Raw genomic sequence first — 22,531 nt, forward strand, 5'->3', positions numbered from 1 at the left:
TAAAGCTGAGATTTGTGACACAGACACCACTACAGGTGAGGGTGAGAGTGTTAAAAATGCCTGACCCCAGACAAGCAACAGTGGCAAGGAAAAACTCCCCTTTAACAGGAAGAAACCTTGAGCAGGACCAGGCTCATGTAGGGGGACCCTCCGGCTGATGGCCGGCTGGGTAAAGAGAGGAGAAGGGGGAGGACAGGTAGAGGATAGGATAGGTAGGAGAGGAGAGGAGAGGGGTAGAGGAGAGGAGAAGGAGGGGGAGAGGAGAGGAGAGGAGAGGCACAGAGCACAGAAACACACACAAAAAATATGATATACAATCACTTCAGCGGGGCTGGAGGTCATTATGCAGCTCCGAGGGTGGCGATACCTGTAAATAAATAGAGGGGGGAGAAGCAGAAAAACTACACAAGAATCAGCATAACTAGTCTGCTTGATGAGGAGAGGAGAGGAGAGGAAACCATGACCCAGTGGAGTGACAGAGGCCTGTCAGGTGATCATGTTTCCGGACCCCGGCAGCCTTGGCCTATAACAGCATAACTAAGATGTGACCTAACGATTAGACGACCCCCTAAGTGTGATAATTTGTCTGTCTATGACAGTAACTGGAACTACTGAATTAGTAACAATAAGCTTTTTCAAAGAGGTAGGTTTTGAGTCTGATCTTAAAAGTAGCGATGGAGTCAGCCTCCCGTACCTGGACAGGGAGCTGGTTCCATAGCAGGGGGGCCTGGTAGCTAAATGCCCGGCCCCCCATTCTACTCCTGGAAACTCTGGGAACCACAAGTAGACCAGCATTCTGAGAGCGGAGCGGTCTATTGGGCTGATAAGGTATCACTAGCTCCTCCAGGTAGGATGGAGCTAGGCCTCTGAGGACCTTGTAGGTCAAAAGAAGGGTTTTAAAAATTATTCTAAATTTAACGGGCAGCCAATGAAGCAATGCCAGTACAGGAGTAATGTGATCTCTTTTGTCAATACCTGTCAGAACTCTGGCTGCAGCATTTTGGATCAACTGGAGGCTTCTTAAAGAGGAGTTTGGACACCCTGATAATAAAGAGTTACAGTAGTCCAGCCTGGAAGTAACAAATGCATGGACTAACTTTTCAGCATCATGCCGCGTCAGCAGTTTCCTGATCTTTGTGATGTTCCTCAAGTGAAAAAAGGCACTTCTAGAGACTAATTTAATGTGTGAGTTGAAGGAGAGATTTTGATCAAAAGTTACTCCTAGATTCCTCACAGAGAGACTAGATGTTAATGAGATACCATCTAGAGTGATCCTGTGATCTAATCTATCCCTGAGAGGTTCAGGACCAAACACCATGACCTCAGTTTTTCCTGGGTTAAGGAGGAGGAAATTTGAAGACATCCAGGACTTTATGTCTTTAAGACAGGTCTGGAGCTTCACTAACTTCTCTGTCTCTTCGGGTTTCATGGATAAATAGAGCTGAGTGTCATCAGCATAACAATGAAAATTTATCCCATGCTGCCGAATAATGTTCCCTAAGGGAAGCATGTACAATGTGAAGAGGATTGGTCCGAGTACAGAACCTTGAGGAACTCCATGGCTAACCCTACTGTATGATGAGGGAACACCATGGACATGGGCAAACTGGTATCTATCAGATAAGTATGATCTAAACCAGTCTAGTGCTGTCCCTTTAATCCCAATCACATGTTCCAGTCTCTGTAACAGGATGCTGTGATCAACTGTATCAAAAGCAGCACTGAGGTCCAGCAGAACCAGCATAGAGACCAGTCCATGTTTGGAAGCTATGAGAAGATCATTAGTGACTTTAAGAAGTGCTGTTTCTGTGCTGTGGTGAGCTCTAAAGCCTGACTGAAACATCTCAAACAGGCTGTTCCTCTGCAGGTGCTCCAGTAACTGAGTCACCACCACCTTCTCTAGAACTTTAGAGATAAAAGGAAGGTTGGATATCGGCCTATAATTTGCTAAGACATCAGGATCCAGTGATGGTTTTTTAAGCAACGGCTTAATCACTGCCACCTTGTAGGACCGGGGTACATAACCTGACACTAAAGAACCATTGATCTGGTCCAGGATAGAACTGCCTATCAATGGTAAAACATCCTTCAACAGGTGTGTTGGGATGGGATCTAAAAGACACGTGGTGGTCTTGGATTTCTGAATTAGCGATGACGCCTCAGAAAAATATATAGGGCTGAAGGAGCTTAAGGGCTCGTTGGAGACCCTGTATGTTCCCACAGTCGGCACATCTGGTGATGGTCCAGTTGTTGGGATGGCCTGGTTAGCTTTCTCTCTGATAGCTAGAACTTTATCAGTGAAGAAGCTCATGAAGTCTTCACCACTCAGGGAAGAAGGGATACGTGGATCTAAAACACTGTGACTCTTAGTTAATTTGGCCACAGTGCTGAAAAGAAACCTGGGGTTGCTCTTATTTTCCTCAATCAAAGAAGAAAAATAAGCTGTTCTAGCCTTGCGAAGGGCCTTTTTGTAAACTAATAGTCAGTCTTTCCAGGCTACATGGTAGCTGTCTATTTTACAAGAATGCCACTTCCTTTCCAGTCTTCGCACTTTCTGCTTGAGGGTCCTGATATGTGAATTATACCAGGGGGCACACCTCCTCTGATTTACTATTTTCTTTTTCAGGGGGGCAACAGAATCAAGCGTGATTCTCAGTGAAGTTGCTGCACCTTCAGCAATAGAGTCAACCTCGGCAGGGCTAAGATTATAATGACTGATCCCTGGGGAAACACACGGTGGTCCTGGGATCAGCACAGGGATCACTTCCTTAAACTTAGCTACAGCATTATCTGAAAGACATCTGCTATAGTCAGACTTTGTTCTGAGCATAGAAGAATCCTTAATCATAAATGTAAAAGTGATCAAAGAATGGTCTGACAGGACTGGATTCTGAGGGAACACTGACACATGTTCTACCTCAACACCATAAGTCAGAACTAGATCTAGGGTGTGGTTAAAGCTATGAGTTGGTTGGTTTATCTGCTGGAGGAAACCAACTGACTCAAGTAATGAAATGAAGCCATTTCTAAAGCTGTCATTTATAATGTCCATATGACTTTTTCCGTTCTAAGGACCAAGTCAGATAAGAAATCAGAGAACTCAGACAGGAACTCTGAATGTGGCCCAGCAGGGGGCCGATATACAACTACAAACAGAAGTGGCTTTTCTGTCCTCCAGTTCAGATGAGTGATGCCAAGAGTCAGGCTTTCAAATGAACTGAAGCTATGTTTTGGTCTGGGATTAATTAATAACTTGGAGTGATAGATTGCTGCCACTCCCCCTCCTCGACCAGTAACACAAGGAATATGATAATTAAGATGGGTAGGAGGAGTAGATTCATTTAAGCTCACATACTCCTCCTCCTGAAGCCAGGTCTCAGTAAGACAAAATAAATCAATGTGATGATTCGCTATCAGGTCGTGCACTAACAGGGATTTACACAAAAGAGATCTAATATTTAACAGTCCACACTTAATTGTGATATTAGTTTCTCCAACTTGTGCTTCAGTATTAATTTTAATAAGATTTTGGTGATTGACCACTCCCCTGCTCTGTGCTTGGTGAACTTTTAACCGTGGAACAGAGACTACCTCTATAGTGTTAAATATGTTATTGTTGGCAGATGAGGGTTCTAAGGAAGCAGCAGAGAGGTGTGTAAGACTACAACTCTGCATCCTGGTCTGGACCCTGGATTGTCAGGTCACTTTGGGTCTAATAAAATTAGCCAGATTACTAGAAATGAGAGAAGCGCCATCTCGTGTGGGATGGACACCGTCTCTCCTAATCAGACCAGGTTTTCCCCAAAAGGTGCTCCAATTGTCTACAAAGGCCACCTGGTTTTCGGGGCACCACCGTGACAGCCAGCGACAAAGCGACGACATGCAGCTAAACATCTCATCGCTGGCCAGATTGGGGAGGGGACCAGAGAATGCTACGGAGTCCGACATCGTTTTTGCGTAGTTACACACCGACTCCAAGTTAATTTTAGTGACCTCCGACTGACGAAGTCGGGTGTCGTTGGCTCCGACGTGAATAATAACTTTACCAAATTTACGTTTACGTCTCACCAGCAGCCATAAATTTGCTTCTATGTCGCCCGCTCTGGCCCCCGGAATGCACCTAACTATGGTCGCTGGAGTCGGCTTCACGCGGCGCAAAATAGAGTCGCCAATTACCAGGGTCGGTTTCTCAGCGGGTGTGTCGCCGAGTGGGGGAAAAGCGGTTACCCACGGGAAGCGGTTGGTGGTGCACCGTGGGCCTTTGTTTTGGGCTACGCTTCCTACGAACCGTCACCCAGCCGCCCTGGCTAGCTGGCTGCTCGGCTGCTGCCGGGGGACCGCTAGCTGTAGCTACGCTAGGCGGCTCCGCAGCAGCTAGCTTACCCTGGCTACTTGACGCAACTCCAGCTAACTCCAAACTGCGGAACCGCGTCTCAAGCTCGCTAAGTCTCGCCTCCATAGCCATAAATAAACTACACTTTCTGCACCTATTCCCTTCACTAAGGGAGGCAGAGGAGTAACTAAACATTTCGCACGCTGAACAGACAAAGACACCGGGTGAAACAGACGGTGAAGCCATGCTAACGCTAGTGATCGGCGAAGCCCTGTATTTGTTTAATATGGGTTGTTTCTCACTGTTGATATCAGGTGACTAGAATGTCCCAAGTGTTCAAAATTTTAAGTAAAGTGAATACAACACACCAAGTGTTCAATAGTAAGTGAATACGGCACCCCGTGCACAATGCAACCAACGAACGATAGAGGAGACAGGAAGTGACGCAATACTCACGCAACCAATCAGAACTAAAAGTCAGGACTTTGGGAAGGCCATTCTAAAACCTTAATACTAGCCTGATTTAGCCATTCCATTACCACTTTTGATGTGTGTTTGGGGTCATTGTCCTGTTGGAACACCCAACTGCACCCAAGACCCAACCTTCGGGCTGATGACTTTACGTTTTCTTGAATAATTTGAAGGTAATCCTCCTTCTTCATTGTCCCATTGACTCTCTGTAAAGCACCAGTTCCATTGGCAGCAAAACAGGCCCACAGCATAATACTACCACCACCGTGCTTGATGGTAGGCATGGTGTTCTTGGGGTTAAAGGCCTCACCTTTGCTCCTCCAAACATATTGCTGGGCATTGTGGCCAAACAGCTCAATTTTTGTTTCATCTGACCACAGAACTTTCCTCCAGAAGGTCTTATCTTTGTCCATGTGATCAGCAGCAAACTTTAGTCGAGCCTTAAGGTGCCACTTTTGGTGCCACTTCCTCCTTGCACGGCAGCCTCTCAGTCCATGGCGATGCAAAACACGCTTGACTGTGGACACTGACACCTGTGTTCCAGCAGCTTCTAATTCTTGGCAGATCTGCTTTTTGGTGCTCCTGGGTTGACTCTTCACCCTCCTGACCAGTTTTCTCTCAGCAGCAGGTGACAGCTTGCATTTTCTTCCTGATCGTGGCAGTGACAAAACAGCGCCATGCACTTTATACTTCCAAACAATTGTTTGCACTGTTGCTCTTGGAACCTGCAGCTGCTTTGAAATGGCTCCAAGTGACTTTCCTGACTTGTTCAAGTCAATGATTCTCTTTTTCAGATCTGTGCTGAGCTCCTTTGACTTTCCCATTGTAGCGTTTGTGGGTGTTTTTATCCAATGAGCCCTTTTTAAATGGCCTCAGAGAAGTCACCAGCTGTAGTCACTCATGATCACTCACAAGAAGTTGAGAGGCCATGCTATGAAGCTCATGTCATTGACACAACTTTCTAAGTCTCCAAAATTGCTCGTTCATGTTGCTGTATGTATATTTTTGACCCAGCAGATTTGGTCACACTTTCAGTTTACCCATAATAAAATCATAAAAGAACCAAACTTCATGAATGTTTTTTATGACAAAGAAGGATCTGTTCCAATCACTATATCAGAGAAAAATCAGAGTTGTAGAAATAACTGGAAACTCAAGACAGCCATGACATTATGTTCTTTACAAGTGTATGTAAACCTTTGACCACCACTGTAAGTACTATAATGATTATGAATGCAAGATAAAATGTGTTGATGATGATGATGGTCAAGGGTTAACTGTTGACTACTGTTACCGGGTTATGTCAGATGCACCTCGAACTTTGCAGGAAGCCATGAGCTCACCGAAATCAAATTTGTGGGTTAAAGCTATGAAAGATGAAATGGACTCTCTGAAAGAAAATGAGACATTTACCTTTACCACTTTGCCAGAAGGTAAACATGCAGTAGGGGGAAGATGGGTTTACACTGTAAAAGAAAATCCGGATGAGACAAAAGCCAGGTATGTAGCAAAGGGTTATAGTCAAGTTGCAGGGATTGATTATAATGAAACCTTTTCTCCAACTGCTAGTATGACATCTGTACGCAGTCTGATGCAGCTCGCAGTGCAGCATGGCTTAGAATTGTACCAGATGGATATTAAAACTGCATACCTGCATGCTCCTATTGATTGTGAAGTGTACATGGAGCAGCCTGATGGGTTTGAAGTTAAGTCAGAGATGGGTGAGAAACTAGTCTGTAAACTTAATAGATCATTGTATGGTCTGAAGCAGTCGGGACGAAATTGGAACAAAATGCTTCATGATTTTCTATTTGAAAATGGTTACAGTCAAAACCCGGCTGACCATTGTGTTTATAGTAGACAGACTGCAAATGAGAGGGTTATATTGTTAATCTGGGTTGATGACCTTATCATTGCTGCTAATGACAATCAAACTGTGAAAAATGTAAAAGAAATGTTGGGAGCAAAATTTAGAATGAAAGATCTTGGTGAACTCAAACATTTCTTGGGTACTGATTTTGTGCAAAGAGGAGGTGAAATAAAGATGAGTCAAAAAAGGTACATTACAAAGATTTTGGAGAGGTTTGAAATGATCAACTGTAAACCTAGATTTACTCCATGTGAAAACAAACTGAAATTTGACAACGAGGGTCAACCTGTTGATCAAAAGAAATATCGTGAGGTTGTTGGCAGTTTGCTTTATGCCATGATATGTACAAGACCAGATCTAAGTTGGATTGTAAGCAAACTGTCACAATACCTGTTTGAACCAAAAGAACAACATTGGGTAACAGCAAAACATGTGTTGAGATATTTGAAGGGAACTGTAAATCAGGAATTGTGTTTCAAAAGAAGTGATGTAAATCTTGTGTGTAAAAACTTGTGGCATATAGTGATGCAGATTGGGCAGAAGACCAGAATGACAGGAAAAGTACAACTGGGTACTGTTTTAGTTTGTCTGAGACAGGGCCTGTTATTTCCTGGAAGTCAAGGAAACAGCCCACAGTTGCTTTATCCACATATGAGGCAGAGTACATGGCCCTGGCAGCAACAACTCAGGAAAGCATGTATCTCGTACAGCTGTTAAATGGAATGGACTGTGACAGTGAATATGCACCAGTGACAGTTTTTGAGGACAATCAGGGTGCTATTGCTTTGTCGAAAAATCCGGTATTGCGTCAGAGATGTAAACATGTGGACATCAAATATCATTTTGTTCGGTCTGCTCTCAGTGATGGGAAAATCTGCATTAAATATTGCCCAAATGTTGACATGGTGGCAGATGTATTAACTAAACCTGTAACAAGGGTCAGGATGGATAAGTTTGTGTTTTTTATGTTTGGGAGGAAGTGAAATGTATGTCATGTTACTGTAGATCTTGCTGTCAGTATCAGATCAAATGGGGGTGTTAAACCGTTGCAGAATGTCTGCTACTGTTCTTGAATGTGCCCTCATGCTGACACCAGTGCACCAGGTAAAGCAAATCTACCGTATTTTCACGACTATAAGGCGCACCTAAAAGCCTAGAATTTTCTAAAAAATCTACGGTGCGCCTTTTAACCCGGAGCGCCTTTTGTATGGATTACGGTAATATTGGTTAATCGCGGCTACCGTAGTCAGTAGGCGTGGCCGAGGTAACAGCAGTAAATTCAGTCCCAAACCATTTCTATCTGTAAAGACCCCAAAATGGCTCCTTGCAAGAGACGCGCTTACGACGCAGAGTTCAAACTGAAGGCAATCAGTCACGCAGTCGAACACGGAAATATAGCAGCGGCAAGAGAATTTAACGTGAACGAATCAATGGTGCGGAAGTGGAGGAAGCAACAAGACGACCTGCGCCAGGTAAAGAAGACTCAACGGAGCTTCCGAGGAAACAAAGCAAGACGTGGATTAACAAAGGAACTGCAGCCGCTAGATATTGGTGTCAATGGGGCATTCAAAGCTAGACTGCGAACTGCGTGGGAGCGGTGGATGACGAACGGCGAACACACGTTCACCAAGACGGGGAGACGGCGCCGAGCGTCATACGTCACTATCTGCCAGTGGATCGTAAATGCCTGGGCATCGACCGTGGTCCGAGCTTTCGGGAAGGCAGGGATTGTCACTGAAATGCCAGACAACACCAGCGACACCGACCCTGATGACGACTTTGACGAGACGGAGCCGGCCATGTTGGACGCTGTATTCGCACAACTGTTCAATTCGGACACCGAAGAAGAAGAATTCGAGGGATTCCTGGATGAGGAATGAACTGATAAAGTGATCTTTACGTGTTTCTTTTGTGTGTTTACAACTTAACAAGGCTGGTCATACTGTGAATATGGACATTACCGTTTGAACAACGTTGTTATATTGCTATTGTTATATTGCTATTGCTATCACTTTTCACTACTTCGAGAGTTCGAGTTACCGTACATTGTGTTTGCACTAACGTTTGATTTACCGCAACGGTACTACGTGATAAAAATGTTGCACTAAATCGAAGATTTATTAAACTCCACTATCCACTTGTGATAAAAATGTTGCACTGCCTGTTATAACTCGCTGTTATTAAACGAACTGTGTTACGCGAAAACACTACGTCACTCGGGAAAAATAATAAAACAGCTGTTTATTCATTTTGGGAGTGAATGGAGTTGTGAGAACGCCGGTTTGTATTCTATTAATAAAGTTTGACTGACTTATCTGGCTGTTTTTATTGACATTCCTTTTAGCGCAGCTCGATCTAGTGAATGCGTCATGAAACCACAGGCACTACGCAATTTCTATGCTATGCGCCTTATAACACGGTGCGCCCTGTGTATGAAAATATTTCTAAAATATGTCGTTAATTGAAGGTGCGCCCTATAATACGGTGCGCCTTGTGGTCGTGAAAATACGGTAATAAATGACTGATGGCTTTTCTTTGTGCCAGTTTTCTCCCCAGTCAAAGACCACGATTGTGTAGTCTCTTACTATGTGTACCCGGTTATCCAGCTCTTTATGATGGCTGCGCCAACAGGAACAGTCAGCGCTTTAGCTCGTTTTACGGGGCACTGGTTAATTTAACGTCCCCAAACTGCCGATTGCGAATTAGTCGACGATTATATTTACAAATGATGGGGGTTTTTTTGTTTTGTTTTTTAATCAATCTATGAACTTTTTTGTGCTGGATTCCACTTTTTGTGCTGAAGAGAATGTCTTTATCTTGTTACTATGTGTTCTACCATATGTTTCTGTTTTCTGTTAGAAGTACTTTAGAAGTTAGGAATGGTAGAATCTTTAGTAAGTGTAATAAAGGTCAGTTGACCCTTCCTTGACATGATTGTTGTTTAGGCAGTTGTAATCAGCAGGAGGCAGTCAGACGGGAAGTGTTAAACCCACATCGTAAAACGTGACAGCATAGTTTACTGGTGTTGATAAGTTCCTCTGCAAGAAGGTGAACTTTGGTCTGGCCATTTGGGAAACAACAGAAAACAAGGACTGTGTCAGCATCCAATGGGACTGGAAGAAGAAGACGAGGTCATCCAAGACGAAGGACTGGATTGGACTGAATTAGCAACAAAAATTTACATATGTGTTTCTTTAAAAGACTGGGTCAAGGGATAGTTCGGTTGTCAGACTTCATGCCCTGACAATTGACTCTGTTATTGCAGGGTTATGAACTGGACCGGAGCTCTGTAATATTTGTATCTTGAATTGGTTCTATTTGCTAAATACATTTTGAAATTGGCATTTTTCTTCTTGAAGTCTTCATTCAAAGAACACGTGGATTAGCAGTGACACATGAGAGGTATTGCGATCCAACAGTGCCTAGGAGGCACACCCAATGAATCAACACACTATCACAATCCATATCTTCTTTAATAATACAAACCATAATTCAAGCAAGTCCTTACACTCACACACTATTCAACACAGTTAACTTCCATGCAGCTACAGAATACACTCTTTATATGCCTGCAGACTTTGACAAACCATTTAGAAACTTTAACCTTAAACACGCCTTTCTTTTAAGAAGGTGATTTGCTGCTGTTTTCAGAAGTGGTGGCAGCAGAGTAGTCACTACTGGAGACATCCTCTGATGAATAGCTGTCAGCTTCAGAGGATGCACCATCAGAAGTTCCATTACTGGAGACTGTTTCTTCCTCACATAATGAGGTAGAATTTTCATTTGAGGTATCTACACAAGACGTATCACGAGTAGAATCTTCAGAGGACTCTAGTTGCGAGGACTCTATGTATTCCACTGGGCTCTCTGTAGATTTAGTATCGCTGATTTCCTTCTGTGAGGACTCACTCTCTTCTTCCAATTAGGATTCTGTATGTTTGGCCTTATTGGCCTCCCCTTCAGTTAACTTGCTGTTAAGAGCAAGGCACAGAAGCTCCTCTGAGAAATTAATGTCTTTTGCTGGTAAGGTCCCGATGATTTCCTTCTGTGAGGACTCACAGTCTATTTCCTCTAGAGATTGTGTGAATTTTCCCTTCAAGGACATGATGGCTTCTGCCTCAGAGGTCTCACTGGTTTCTGTTTCGGAGGACTCGCTGGATTTTCCCTTCAAGGACATGATGGCTTCTGCCTCAGAGGTCTCACTGGATTCGGCCTCGGAGGACTCGCTGAATTCTGAGTCACTGGGTCTCCTGGAATGGTGTGAATGTTTGTTTTGCTGTTGGAAGGAGTGGAGGACTGCATTGTATGTGGGTGATAGGAAGTGCCTCAGGCCACCACCTCTGTTTAAGGATGGTTTTTCCAATTTGACATGGATAGCTTCCTTGACACCCCTTTCAAACCAGCTGTCTTCTCTGGCCAGTATCCGGCCAATACTGGCTGCAGGGCTTTCTCAGGAGAGATTCTCAGACGCTCATCAAAGTGGAATAACTTCTTAAGGAGATCATAAAGAGCCCTGGGGTCCTTCATTTCATTTCTGTCATTTGTTGGATTGGCCTGCCATTGGAATCAGTGATTTAATACAAAGATAATCAATTACGAACAATGAAATTAATTATAACTGGTTAAAAAAAAGAGAGTGCTTACCGAAAACAATTGTGTGAGAGAATATCTAAAACACTGAGGAATGTCATTGAAGTTCTTTAAGTTAGCTGGACCATATTCAACTGGTGTCTGAAAGAACAAACCCAACAGTGAACATACACTTTTCCTGCCTTCCCAGCATTTCAGCAGATAGGAAAAGGATTGGAGATGTTACACCCAAATTCAAATATCCTTGGACACTTGGAAATAGTATGAGTGAGTAACATATTTATGTTTGCAGTGGTGGATAAGATCAGCATCAAAATGCAGAGAACATGTACTCACCTTTAATCTCCATGAATAATCAGAATGGTTTGCCACCTTTACAAAATATCTGCTGGTGTATCTCCCAGCATTTAATATGTAGTTTCGGGGCATACCCAGTTGGTCCATCATGTGTCTCATCTGTACACCAAACATTCACAGTTGTTAAGAGGACATGCTCTAATTGCCTATAGATATTTTTGTCAAGTATACTTGCATTTTGATATGATGAGTAATTGCGGATGGTTTGAGGGTTGTATAAAAACAAAAGGATTTGGCCAACTCCCCAAATATCTCAATCTTTATTTATATAGCGTCTTTTACAATTAGAATTGTTTCAAGGCGCTTTCCAGAATCCCAGGGCCTAACCCCAGACAAGCAACAGTGGCAAAGAAAAACTCCCCTTTAACAGGAAGAAACCTTGAGCAGGACCAGGCTCATGTAGGGGGACCCTCCTGCTGATGGCCGGCTAGGAAGAGAGAGAGGAGAAGGGGGAAGACAGGTAGAGGATAGAATAGGTAGGAGAGGAGAGGAGAGGGGTAGAGGAGAGGAGAGGAGAGGAGAGGAGAGGTAGAGGGAAGGGGAGGGGAGGTAGAGGAGAGGAGAGGCATAGAGCATAGAAATACATACAAAAATACATTATATTGAATTAAATTGAATTGAATAAGCTGCTGGTTGAGTGGTTCAGCGGGGTCGGAGGTCAATATACAGCTCTGAAGGCGGCAATACTTGTATATGGATACAGAAGGGGGGGGGGCAGAAAAACTACACAGGAAATAGCATTACTAGTCTACTTGATGAGGAGGAGGAGAGGAGGGAAGAGGAAACCATGACCCAGTGGGGTGACGGAGGCCTGTCAGGTGATCATGTTTCTTGACCCAGCAGCCTTGGCCTATAGCAGCATAGCCAAGATGTTAACCTAATGATTAGACGACCCCCTAAGTATGATAATTTGTCTGTCTATGATAATAACCGGAACTACAGAATTAGTAACAATAAGCTTTTTCAAAGAGGTAGGTTTTAAGCATAATCTTAAAAGTAGCGATGGAGTCAGCCTCCCGTACCTGGACAGGGAGCTGGTTCCACAGCAGGGGGGCCTGGTAGCTAAATGCTCGGCCCCCCATTCTACTCCTAGAAACTCTGGGGACCACAAGTAGACCAGCATTCTGTGAGTGGTCTATTGGGCTGGTAAGGTGTCACTAGCTCCCCCAGGTAGGATGGAGCTAGGCCTCTGAGGACCTTGTACGTCAAAAGAAGGGTTTTTAAAAATTATTCTAAATTTAACGGACAGCCAATGAAGCGACGCCATTACAGGAGTTATGTGATCTCTTTTGTCAATACCTGTCAGAACTCTGGCTGCAGCATTTTGGATCAACTGGAGGCTTCTTAAAGAGTTGTTTGGACACCCTAATAATTACAATAGTCGAGCCTGGAAGTAACAAATGCGTGGACTAACTTTTCAGCATCATGCTGCTGCAGTAGCTTCCTGATCTTTGTGATGTTCCTCAGGTGAAAAAAGGCACTTCTAGAGACTAATTTAATGTGTGAGTTGAAGGAGAGATTTTGATCAAAAGTTCCTCCTAGATTCCTCACAGAGAGACTAGATGTTAATGAGATACCATCTAGAGTGATCATGTGATCTAATCTATCCCTGAGAGGTTCAGGACCAAACACCATGACCTCAGTTTTTCCTGGGTTAAGGAGGAGGAAATTTGAAGACATCCAGGACTTGATGTCTTTAAGACAGGCCTGAAGCTTCACTAACTTCTCTGTCTCCTCTGGTTTCATGGATAAATAAAGCTGAGTGTCATCAGCATAACAATGACAATTTATTCCATGCTGGCGAATGTTTCCTAAGGGAAGCATGTACAAGGTGCAAAAGATTGGTCAAAGTACATAACCTTGTGGAACTCCATGGCTAACCCTACTGTATGAAGAGGGAACACCGTGTACATGAGGAAACTGGTATCTATCTGATAGATATGATCTAAACCAGTCTAGTGCTGACCCTTTATTCCCAATCACATGTTCCAGTCTATGTATGTTGTCACGTAAATGGCAGCTTTAGAAATGGCTTCATTTCATTACTTGAGTCAGTTGGTTTCCTCCAGCAGATAAACCAACCAACTCATATCTTCAACCACACCTTAGATCTAGTTCTGACTCATGGTGTTGAGGTAGAACATGTGTCAGTGTTCCCTCAGAACCCCCTCCTGTCAGATCATTCTTTGATCACTTTTACATTTATGATTAAGGATTTTCTATGTTAGGAACTCAGTCTTACTATAGCAGATGTCTTTCAGATAATGCTGTAGCTAAGTTTAAGGAAGCGATCCCTGTGCTAATCCCAGGACCACCGTGTGTTTCCCCAGGGATCAATCATTATAATCTTAGCCCTGCTGAGGTTGACTCTATTGCTGAAGGTGCAGCAACCTCAATGAAAATCATGCTTGATTCTGTTGCCCCCTTGAAAAAGAAAATAGTAAATCAGAGGTGTGCCCCCTGGTATAACTCACATATCAGGACCCTCAAGCAGAAAGTGCGAAGACTAGAAAGGAAATAGTATTCTTGTAAAATAGATAGCTACCATGTAGCCTGGAAAAACTGTCTAGTAGTTTACAAAAAGGCCCTCCATAAGGCTAGAACAGCTTATTTTTCTTCTTTAATTGAAGAAAACAAGAACAACTCCAGACTTCTTTTCAGCACTGTGGCCAAATTAACCAAGAGTCACAGTGTGACAAAACTCACTCTGAGGACTCTCTGAGCGCAGAGTTTCAGGATGTAACAGTCTTTATTACAACTCAAGACACCTCCAAGGAGGGATGAAACAAAGAACCGACTAAACCAAGAGAAATCTAGAAAAGGGGCAAAGCCAACAAAAAACACTCTCTTATGAGGAACCAGAAAAACTAAGGCTGTGAAAGTTCAAAAATAATCGCACGGTAAGCGCAGATGTTCAAGGACTAGATTCTCGTGACTAGAGAGTACAAGCTGGTGATCAGGACGAAAGACTTGATACACTGGCACAGGACAAAAGGGGGAAACAGACTATAAGCACATTGGGGGGGGGGGGGGTAATAGGGAACAGCTGAAAACAATCAGGAATCAGGGAAGACAATCAGACTGGTGACACATGAGGAAGGGCGAGTGGCCTGAAACGAGAGTAGAGTTAGTTTCAAAATAAAACAGGAAGTCACAAAACCAACATGGAGACAGGACAAAAAAAGGACCAACTTAACCTACAGGTGTGACACAGTGTTTTAGATCCACGTATCCCTTCTTCCCTTAGTGGTGAAGACTTCATGAGCTTCTTCACTGATAAAGTTCTAGCTATCGGAGAAAAAGCTAACCAGGCCATCCCAACAACTGGACCATCACCAGATGTGGAACATACAGGTTCTCCAACGAGCCCTTAAACTCCTTCAGCCCTATATATTTTTCTGAGGCGTCGCTAATTCAGAAATCCAAGACCACCACGTGTCTTTTAGATTCCATCCCAACACACCTGTTGAAGGATGTTTTACCAATGATAGGCAGTTCTATCCTGGACCAGATCAATTGTTCTTTAGTGACAGGTTATGTACCCCGATCCTACAAGGTGGCAGTGATTAAGCCGTTGCTCAAAGAAACATCACTGGATCTTGATACATCAGCAAACTATAGGCCGATATCCAACCTCCCTTTTATCTGATAATGTGTTGATATGTCTTCTAATCCCAGGTGGCCAGCAACCGTATCACAGCAAGACGAATAAGCTGTTATCAGAAGTCCTGTGGCACTGCAACCTGCTTAAAGAACTTCTCCAGTTTTCTCAGTTTCAGCTTCACTTTTGTTGTCACAAACCTGTCATTGGAACACCTAAATGACTCAGGCAGGTTTAACTCATCACCTAAGTTACACGACTGTGCACGGATTACAACACAAGTGGGGAACACTTAAGCAATACCTCAGGACAGGCTGGAGTATTGCTGAGGAAACTTCCTTTACCTACACGTTCCTCGTGCCATTCATTTACTCAGGAAGGAGTAAACAAACAATCAATTCTGAATCAACGAACTCCACAATTTTTATTTATGACAGAAAACTGAAATCACCTAAAGAAACTTCTGAGCACTGTGTCTCAGTTCATGAGGATGGGCCCCGATCATCCTTGTGTCACGTGTATTTGTACCACAGCATGGGGGTCAACTCCTTCTGCCAACAGAACTCTATCTTGATGAATTCCTTTCCCTTATCTGGTCTTGATCCTCTTAAACGAGCCCCAAGAACTGACAATCTCACACACCTCCCAACACTTTCAGTTTCTTCCCTTTAAAGCATTGTGAACAGTACACACAATGATTCTGAGCACAATAATCAATTCTCCCAAAACTCGCACATGACTATATTTTAAATGACTCTATTGAGTTCTGACAGGAACTAGCCAGAGCCCACATGACTCCTGTGCTGATTGCCGATTTGAGGTGTCAGCAGGAGGCAAATGGAGCCCACAGCTTTCATGATTGATGCCTAAAACAGTGGAAGAGCAACTGCACCTGCAGACATCAGGGAGCCACTTCACCTGTTCAAAACAGAAGGTTCTCACTGCCTCCAGCCAACACCTGCTGAGCACCGCATGCTCAGACTGCTGACATCTAGATTTTCTCAATTCTCAATTGCTTTTCTATTATGACTCATTTTACTTATTTTTCATTTTGAATTGATTCAAAGGCACTGTGTTGTAGGTTTGTTGCATAGTAACAACGTTTATTATCAAGACAAAAGGGTGAACTGGTAATACAGAACATCTGGCAGGAATCTAAAATTAAAGCTGTTATTTGGACTCTTCTCACTGAGATGAAGAAGCTGCATCAATATCTGAACTGTGGGTGCTCATGTGTTGCACTAACTCACAACTCTGGGTAAAGGCTTCCCCACATGTTTCACAGACATGTGGACTCTCATCTGTGTGAACTCTAGTGTGATATTTTAATGCAGAACTTCGTTTGAAGGTTTCCCCACATGTTTTACACCCATATGGTCTCTCACCTGTGTGAATTCTTACGTGGACATTTAATGCAGAATTTTTTTTGAAGGCTTTTCCACATGTTTTGCACACAAATGGTCTCTCATCTTCGTGAATCCTCATGTGGACATTTAATGCAATATTTCCTTTAAAGGTCTTCCCACATTTTTTACACACACATAGTCCATATTCATTGTGAATTGTCATGTGGACCTTTAATTCGTAATTATGTTTAAAGGTCTTCCCACATGTTTTACACACATATGGTCTATCACCCGTGTGAACTCTTAAGTGGACCTTTAATTGATAATTTTGTTTAAAGGTCTTCCCACATGTTTTACACACAAATGGTCTCTCACCTGTGTGAACTTTCATGTGGTCATTTAATGAATTACTATTTATAAAGGTTTTCTCACATGTTTTGCACAAATATGGTCTCTCACCTGTGTGAATTCTCACGTGGCGTCTTAATGAAGAAGCTCCTGCAAAGGTTTTCCCACATGTTTTACACAAATATGGTTTCTCACCTGTGTGAATTCTCATGTGGATTTTTAAATTGGAATTTGTGTTGAAGGTTTTCCCACATGTTTTACACCCATATGGTCTCTCACCTGTGTGAACTATTAAGTGGGCCTTTAATTGATGATTTCGTTTAAAGGTCTTCCCACAAGTTTTACACGCAAATGGTCTCTCATCTGTGTGAATTCTCATGTGGCGTCTTAATGAAGAACTATCTATAAAGGTTTTCCCACATGTTTTACACACATATGGTCTCTCACCTGTGTGATCTCTTAAGTGGGTCTTTAATTCATAATTGTGTTTAAAGGTCTTCCCACAAGTTTTACACACATATGGTCTCTCACCTGTGTGAACTCTCATGTGGATTTTTAATGTAGAATTTCTTCCAAAGGTTTTCCCACATGTTTTACACAAATGTGATGTCTTACATGTGTGAACTCTGAGGTGTTTCTTCAGTAAGGTTGACAGTTTGAAACCTTTCCCACATGATTCACAGATAAACAATCTGGCTCCTGTCTGACTTTTATTGTCAGCCGATGAGGAGTGATGCCCTCTGGAACCTTTCCCACATGCCAAGCCAACGTGTGGGGTGTCATTAAGATTGATTGTGGAGTGTCCTGTCATGTCTGCCTTGACCTTTCCCTGTTGTTCACCTATGTTACATGCAGACGTTTTAGCACCCGTGCCTGTATCACAGTCCACTGCTGACTCTGCTGGGATGTTTACATTCCCAGTCTGACATTTAGGATGGTTCTGCTTCATGGTTTGTTTTGGCTCTTCAGCTGTGGTCCACCTGGAGTCTTCGCTGGTCCTGTTTTCCTCATCTTTGCTCTGAGATATATGAGGACTGTAGGAGAGCAGCTGCAGGTCACAGTCTGGATCTGGTAGCACAGGGCTTTGAACTGTTGTGTTCACCTCAGGCTTTTCCTGGCTCTGATCAGGATTCAAGCCCAGTTCACCATTGTCATTTTGCTCATGTATGGGAGTCACCATTAAGGTGTCCATCTCTTGCTTCACAGGCAGCGTCTCTCTGTTCTGATAACAGCAGGTTTCCTCCTGTTCCTCTATGATTTGTGGAGGCTTCAAGTCCTCCTGATCCAGACTGCAGCTGCTATCCTGATGCTGGTCATTATCTTTTTCCTCCTTCCACAAAGGTTGCTGCTGTAAAAGCTCTGGAAATGCAGGAGAAATCATCAAGAATGGAAAGAAGCATGTGAGTATAAGCAATAGGTTTAGGGGCAACTGAACAAAAAGGGCAGTTTTTACCATCCAACGAGCCACAACAACGGGCAGCTCACAATCTCAATGTTCAAACCTGCAGCCTGTGAATTTCTGCATCTCTTCTCCAAACATCTGAAGCATCAGTCACCTCTGAATGATTAAATCTGAGGCTGCCATCTTTGTCGCAAACACACGTTACGAGAGAAAAACATCAGTCCACATCAGCACATGGCTAATGTGGCATCAGTGAAGATGTTTACTTGGACAAAACAGAGCTAGAACAGCAGTGTTTAAAGAAAAGGCTTGTTTACTTCACATTGAAAAACAGAAGACAACGACTCCAGCGGAACACAGCAGGTGTAAATTAGGAGTTGGTCATTAAGGCTTCCAGTGCTGAGGGAGAAGACCCTGCTCTGAGCTAGGAGCTAAAAGAGTCCCCAACTCTGCATGCAATAGAAAAAAGGTCATAAGAACCTTTGGTAATAGAAACTGCAAAAATCCCTCCAGAGCAAAGGGGGTGATGGTGATCAAATCAAGTCTTGATTTAATTTTTTTTCAATTCAATTAATCTTTCTTTGTGTGTTAAAATCAGAACTGTCTCTAGTTCCTTTACAGGACCCCAGAGCCTGACCCCGAACAAGCAGCAGAGGCAAGAAAAACTCCCTTTTAACAGGAAGAAACCTTGAGCAGAACCAGGCTCATACAGAGGGACTCTCCTGCTGATGGCTGGCTGGGCAGAGAGAGAGGAGAAGGGGGAGGACAGGTAGAGGAGAGAACAGGTAGATCATGCAAATACATTAATGACACTGAGCTGGGGCTGCACAGTGTATTAATATTAATATGTGCCATAATCACATCACAGACCAGTCCTTGGAGTGCCACAAGTCAGGAAAAACTAGCTCCACTTGCTTCAGCCTTGTCCACAGCCATATAATAAGTGTGCATGCCACCAAAACTACACTTGGAAGTCGACATGGTCATCTGCAAGAGCAGCAGCAGCAGCTGCTTTGTGATTGGTGACATCAGCAGCAATAAATGTCAAGAGGTTAACTAAGGCTCTGATTATAATGCTTTTCCTCATGTTAGCAGGGTGAGGTGGTGATTGTTGAAAGCACTTTGAAATCTTTTTGAGAAAGTGCCATGCACTGTTACATTGTTATAATTAGAGGCATAGTGTGCAGTTTTGTTTTGTATTTGTCATTGCACTTGGAATTTAAGTTGTTTGTCAGTTAAATGACTGAAAATGTAAAAAAAAACAACAACGATATGGCTCACCTAAACTGGGTACAATTTGAAATACATTGTCTAAATAAAAGACCATGCACTTCTATGATGTTATATGCACTTTGCTTTTATTTATTTACCTTGCTTTTTATTCATGTTGGAGATATATTTGATGCTGTCTGTCACTTAAACAAGTGCAATCCTAAGTGTCTGTGATATGACTGACCTAGACTGATTCTTATGATTTATGTTCAGACTGAACTATAGTTATTACAGTCGTAGTCTATGTGTGGATTTTTGTCCATATGTTGCTGCTGCTGCTAATGTTCCTTGGTGAGCGCGCTACATTTATCTGAAAGAACGACCTCATTACACTTCTGTTACAAAATACCCAGTAATCTCAGTCTGTTTCTGCTATTTCTTTATGTATTCCCATGAATACTCATCTTCTCTGGCCCCTTATTTTGCTTCAGATTCATGAACTGGCCCCAAGTCCAAATTAATTGAATGGCCCTAAACCCAAGATAGTGCACTCAGTAGTGTGTACACCATTTTGAACTAGTGTCTGAATGCTTAATGAGCATCGCTGTACCCTATGTAGTGCACTCAGTGTATCCCACAATGCACTGCGAAAAGTCATGTACTGATGCACCCGAACCCGTTAACATATCCCATCAGCCTTTGCGGTATCATGTGACCAGTTGTTAATGGCTGGTGAACTAGGTCACCGAGAGCTGTCATCCAAATGTTAAATATTGTCCCCTAAGTGTGTAATATGTTACTTTCTGGAAGCATAGTGCTTATTTCACTTTAGTGACGCTATGACATCATTTAGCATGCGCCGGCGTAGTGTATGAAAACAAATTTAAAATTCCAACTCCCCTATTAAGTGAGTAGAGAATAGAGAATGAGTGTGTGGTTTTGAACACAGCGATGATCCATAAACTCTGTAAGCTACGCAGACACAGAAGCGTAATGAGGTCATTATTCTTTGAGATAAATGCAGCGCGCTCACCAAGGAACATTAGCAGCAGCTACAATGGTCTGTTACCCAGCAATATGTGTGCTGCTAACTCTTGTAGCTTTGCTATTGCTCCCCCAGAACATGTGGAGTTGTTGTGTCAATACTCTGAGCAGTGGAGACACATTTGTTAGCTTCACCATCACTAACATCGCCACCTACTGGCCTGCCATGCTCACTACCTTTTCAGTCCTCAGCGGTTTACATTTAAATCGGTATAAATTAACATTTACCATCACATTTCCGTTGCATAAACACTGCTTCAGTGTCACAATGAACATCTTTCCATATTTTGTCTTGTTAAAGTCTTACATACCTGTCCTGTGTAACTTTATATGGGGTCTCCAAACACTTTCCACCAGTCTGCGCTGATAATCGAGCTCTTCTTCATATCCGTCGAGCTTTTGTTGAAACACTCGGAATATTTCTTCAGCAGCAACAGTCAGTCGCTCCATGACGAACGTCCTCAAACACTCAACAGAAGACATTCTTGTTGCTTCCACACCACAAACATACAAAATACACGGTCAAACATGCAAAAACCTTCTGCTCAGAGCCGCTGTTACCAAATGTGTCCCGCGAATGTTACACATTAAAGTTCCGTAAAAACAACCGCGGGAGCATTTGGTTCCGGTGTGGTGAGTGTTACCCGAGGATCGGGGCCGGCAACCGAAAATATTGAAAGAACCATATAGGAACAAAAAAACCAAAAAACAAATCTGTCTGGAGCCGCAAAAAACGAAAAGCCTTAATTAGGCCTTATAATGAAGGCAACGTGTGCTGTAAGTGTCTATATTAGCGAATGCTTCTCCATAATTTTCTGTAATATCCCACCAGAAACACGGTGAATGAGACATTACGTATGAAAAATATGTCCTTTGTCTTCGCTAATGTTGAGGAAGCGGTCGCGGAATTTAGCCGTTTCGAGAAGTAAACGATGAGTCTAAATTACTGCATAGGAGATGGTTTATTCAGTCAGTCGGTCAAGATACATGCACGGAAGCATGCAGAGAGATCTCCGCCTTATGTACACAGTTCTGAGGCGCGGACACATGACGTCTGCACAACATGTGTGTGCTGCATGCATCGCATGTGTTCGGTGCCTGCACAGCACGTGTTCTAAGTTGAATGGCTGAGAATGTCCCCCTCCTCCTTTGAACCTCAGGGCGCCTTTGTTTCCTGTGAATGCATGGGGTGCCAAACAGGGTCATGTGCTCACCCAGTCTCCACCACACCCTTCCTAATTTCCATTTCTTTTCCTTTCTTTTGCACTCAATTTACATTTCAAACCTTCCTAATTTCCATTTCTTTTCCTTTCTTTTGCACTCAAATTCCATTTCAAAGCTTCCTTTACTTACACATTACTTGTGAAGAGAATTATTTTGTCTTGTTAGCATCTTTTATCTTATTAGCATGTGTTATAGTATATGTTTTTGTTTTATGTTACAGGTAGTTTAGAAGTTAGGGATAGTATATAATCTTTAGTAGGAATACACATAAGCAAGTCAGTTGACCCTTCCTTGACATGAATACTGTTTAGACAGTTGGAGCCAGGCAGACAGGACTAGATTGGACTAAATTAGCATCAATAATTTACATATGTCTTTCTATAAAAACTGGGCCAAGGGATAGTTAGGTTGTCAGACTTCATGCCCTGACAATGGACAATGGTTATTGTAGGGTTATGAACTGGCCCGGAGCTCTGTAATATTTGTATCTTGAATTGATTCTATGTGCTAAATACATTTTGAAATTGGCCTTATTCGTCTTGAAGTCTTCATTTAAAGAACACGCGGATTGGCAGTGACACACGAGAGGTATTGCAATCCAACACTTGCATTGTTTGTTTTCTCAGGAATAAATAGACAAACAATCAATTCTGAATGAATCAATAGGTGTGATTTTTTTTGTTTGTACTTACGGAAGCTTTTGGGGTCTCGGCTCTGAGCTTTCAGTTGGTAT

The 22,531-nt window shown here is 42.9% G+C and overlaps 1 protein-coding gene across 2 annotated transcripts; it reads right to left on the reverse strand.

Moving 5' to 3' along the window:
* Nucleotides 1-9,199: 9,199 nt before the first annotated feature.
* On the reverse strand, nt 9,200-21,716 carry LOC130530226 (zinc finger protein 345-like). 2 transcript variants are annotated; one of them, XR_008951773.1, is made up of 4 exons: nt 20,886-21,716; nt 11,601-11,720; nt 11,319-11,405; nt 9,200-11,228 (listed from the first exon to the last, which is right to left on the reverse strand). XR_008951773.1 is itself a non-coding variant. In XM_057041232.1 (2 exons), the coding sequence occupies exons 1-2, from the start codon at nt 21,055-21,057 to the stop codon at nt 16,408-16,410; spliced, it is 2,040 nt and encodes a 679-aa protein (XP_056897212.1). In that variant the 5' UTR covers nt 21,058-21,675; the 3' UTR covers nt 16,298-16,407. The 2 variants fall into 2 exon arrangements, 1 of the variants encoding a protein (XP_056897212.1); XM_057041232.1 differs by lacking the exons at nt 9,200-11,228; nt 11,319-11,405; nt 11,601-11,720 and adding an exon at nt 16,298-18,275 and having other exon boundaries at nt 20,886-21,675.
* Nucleotides 21,717-22,531: the final 815 nt, after the last annotated feature.

Source organism: Takifugu flavidus, chromosome 8 (assembly GCF_003711565.1).
Source record: "Takifugu flavidus isolate HTHZ2018 chromosome 8, ASM371156v2, whole genome shotgun sequence".
Classification (NCBI taxonomy): Eukaryota; Metazoa; Chordata; class Actinopteri; order Tetraodontiformes; family Tetraodontidae; genus Takifugu; species Takifugu flavidus.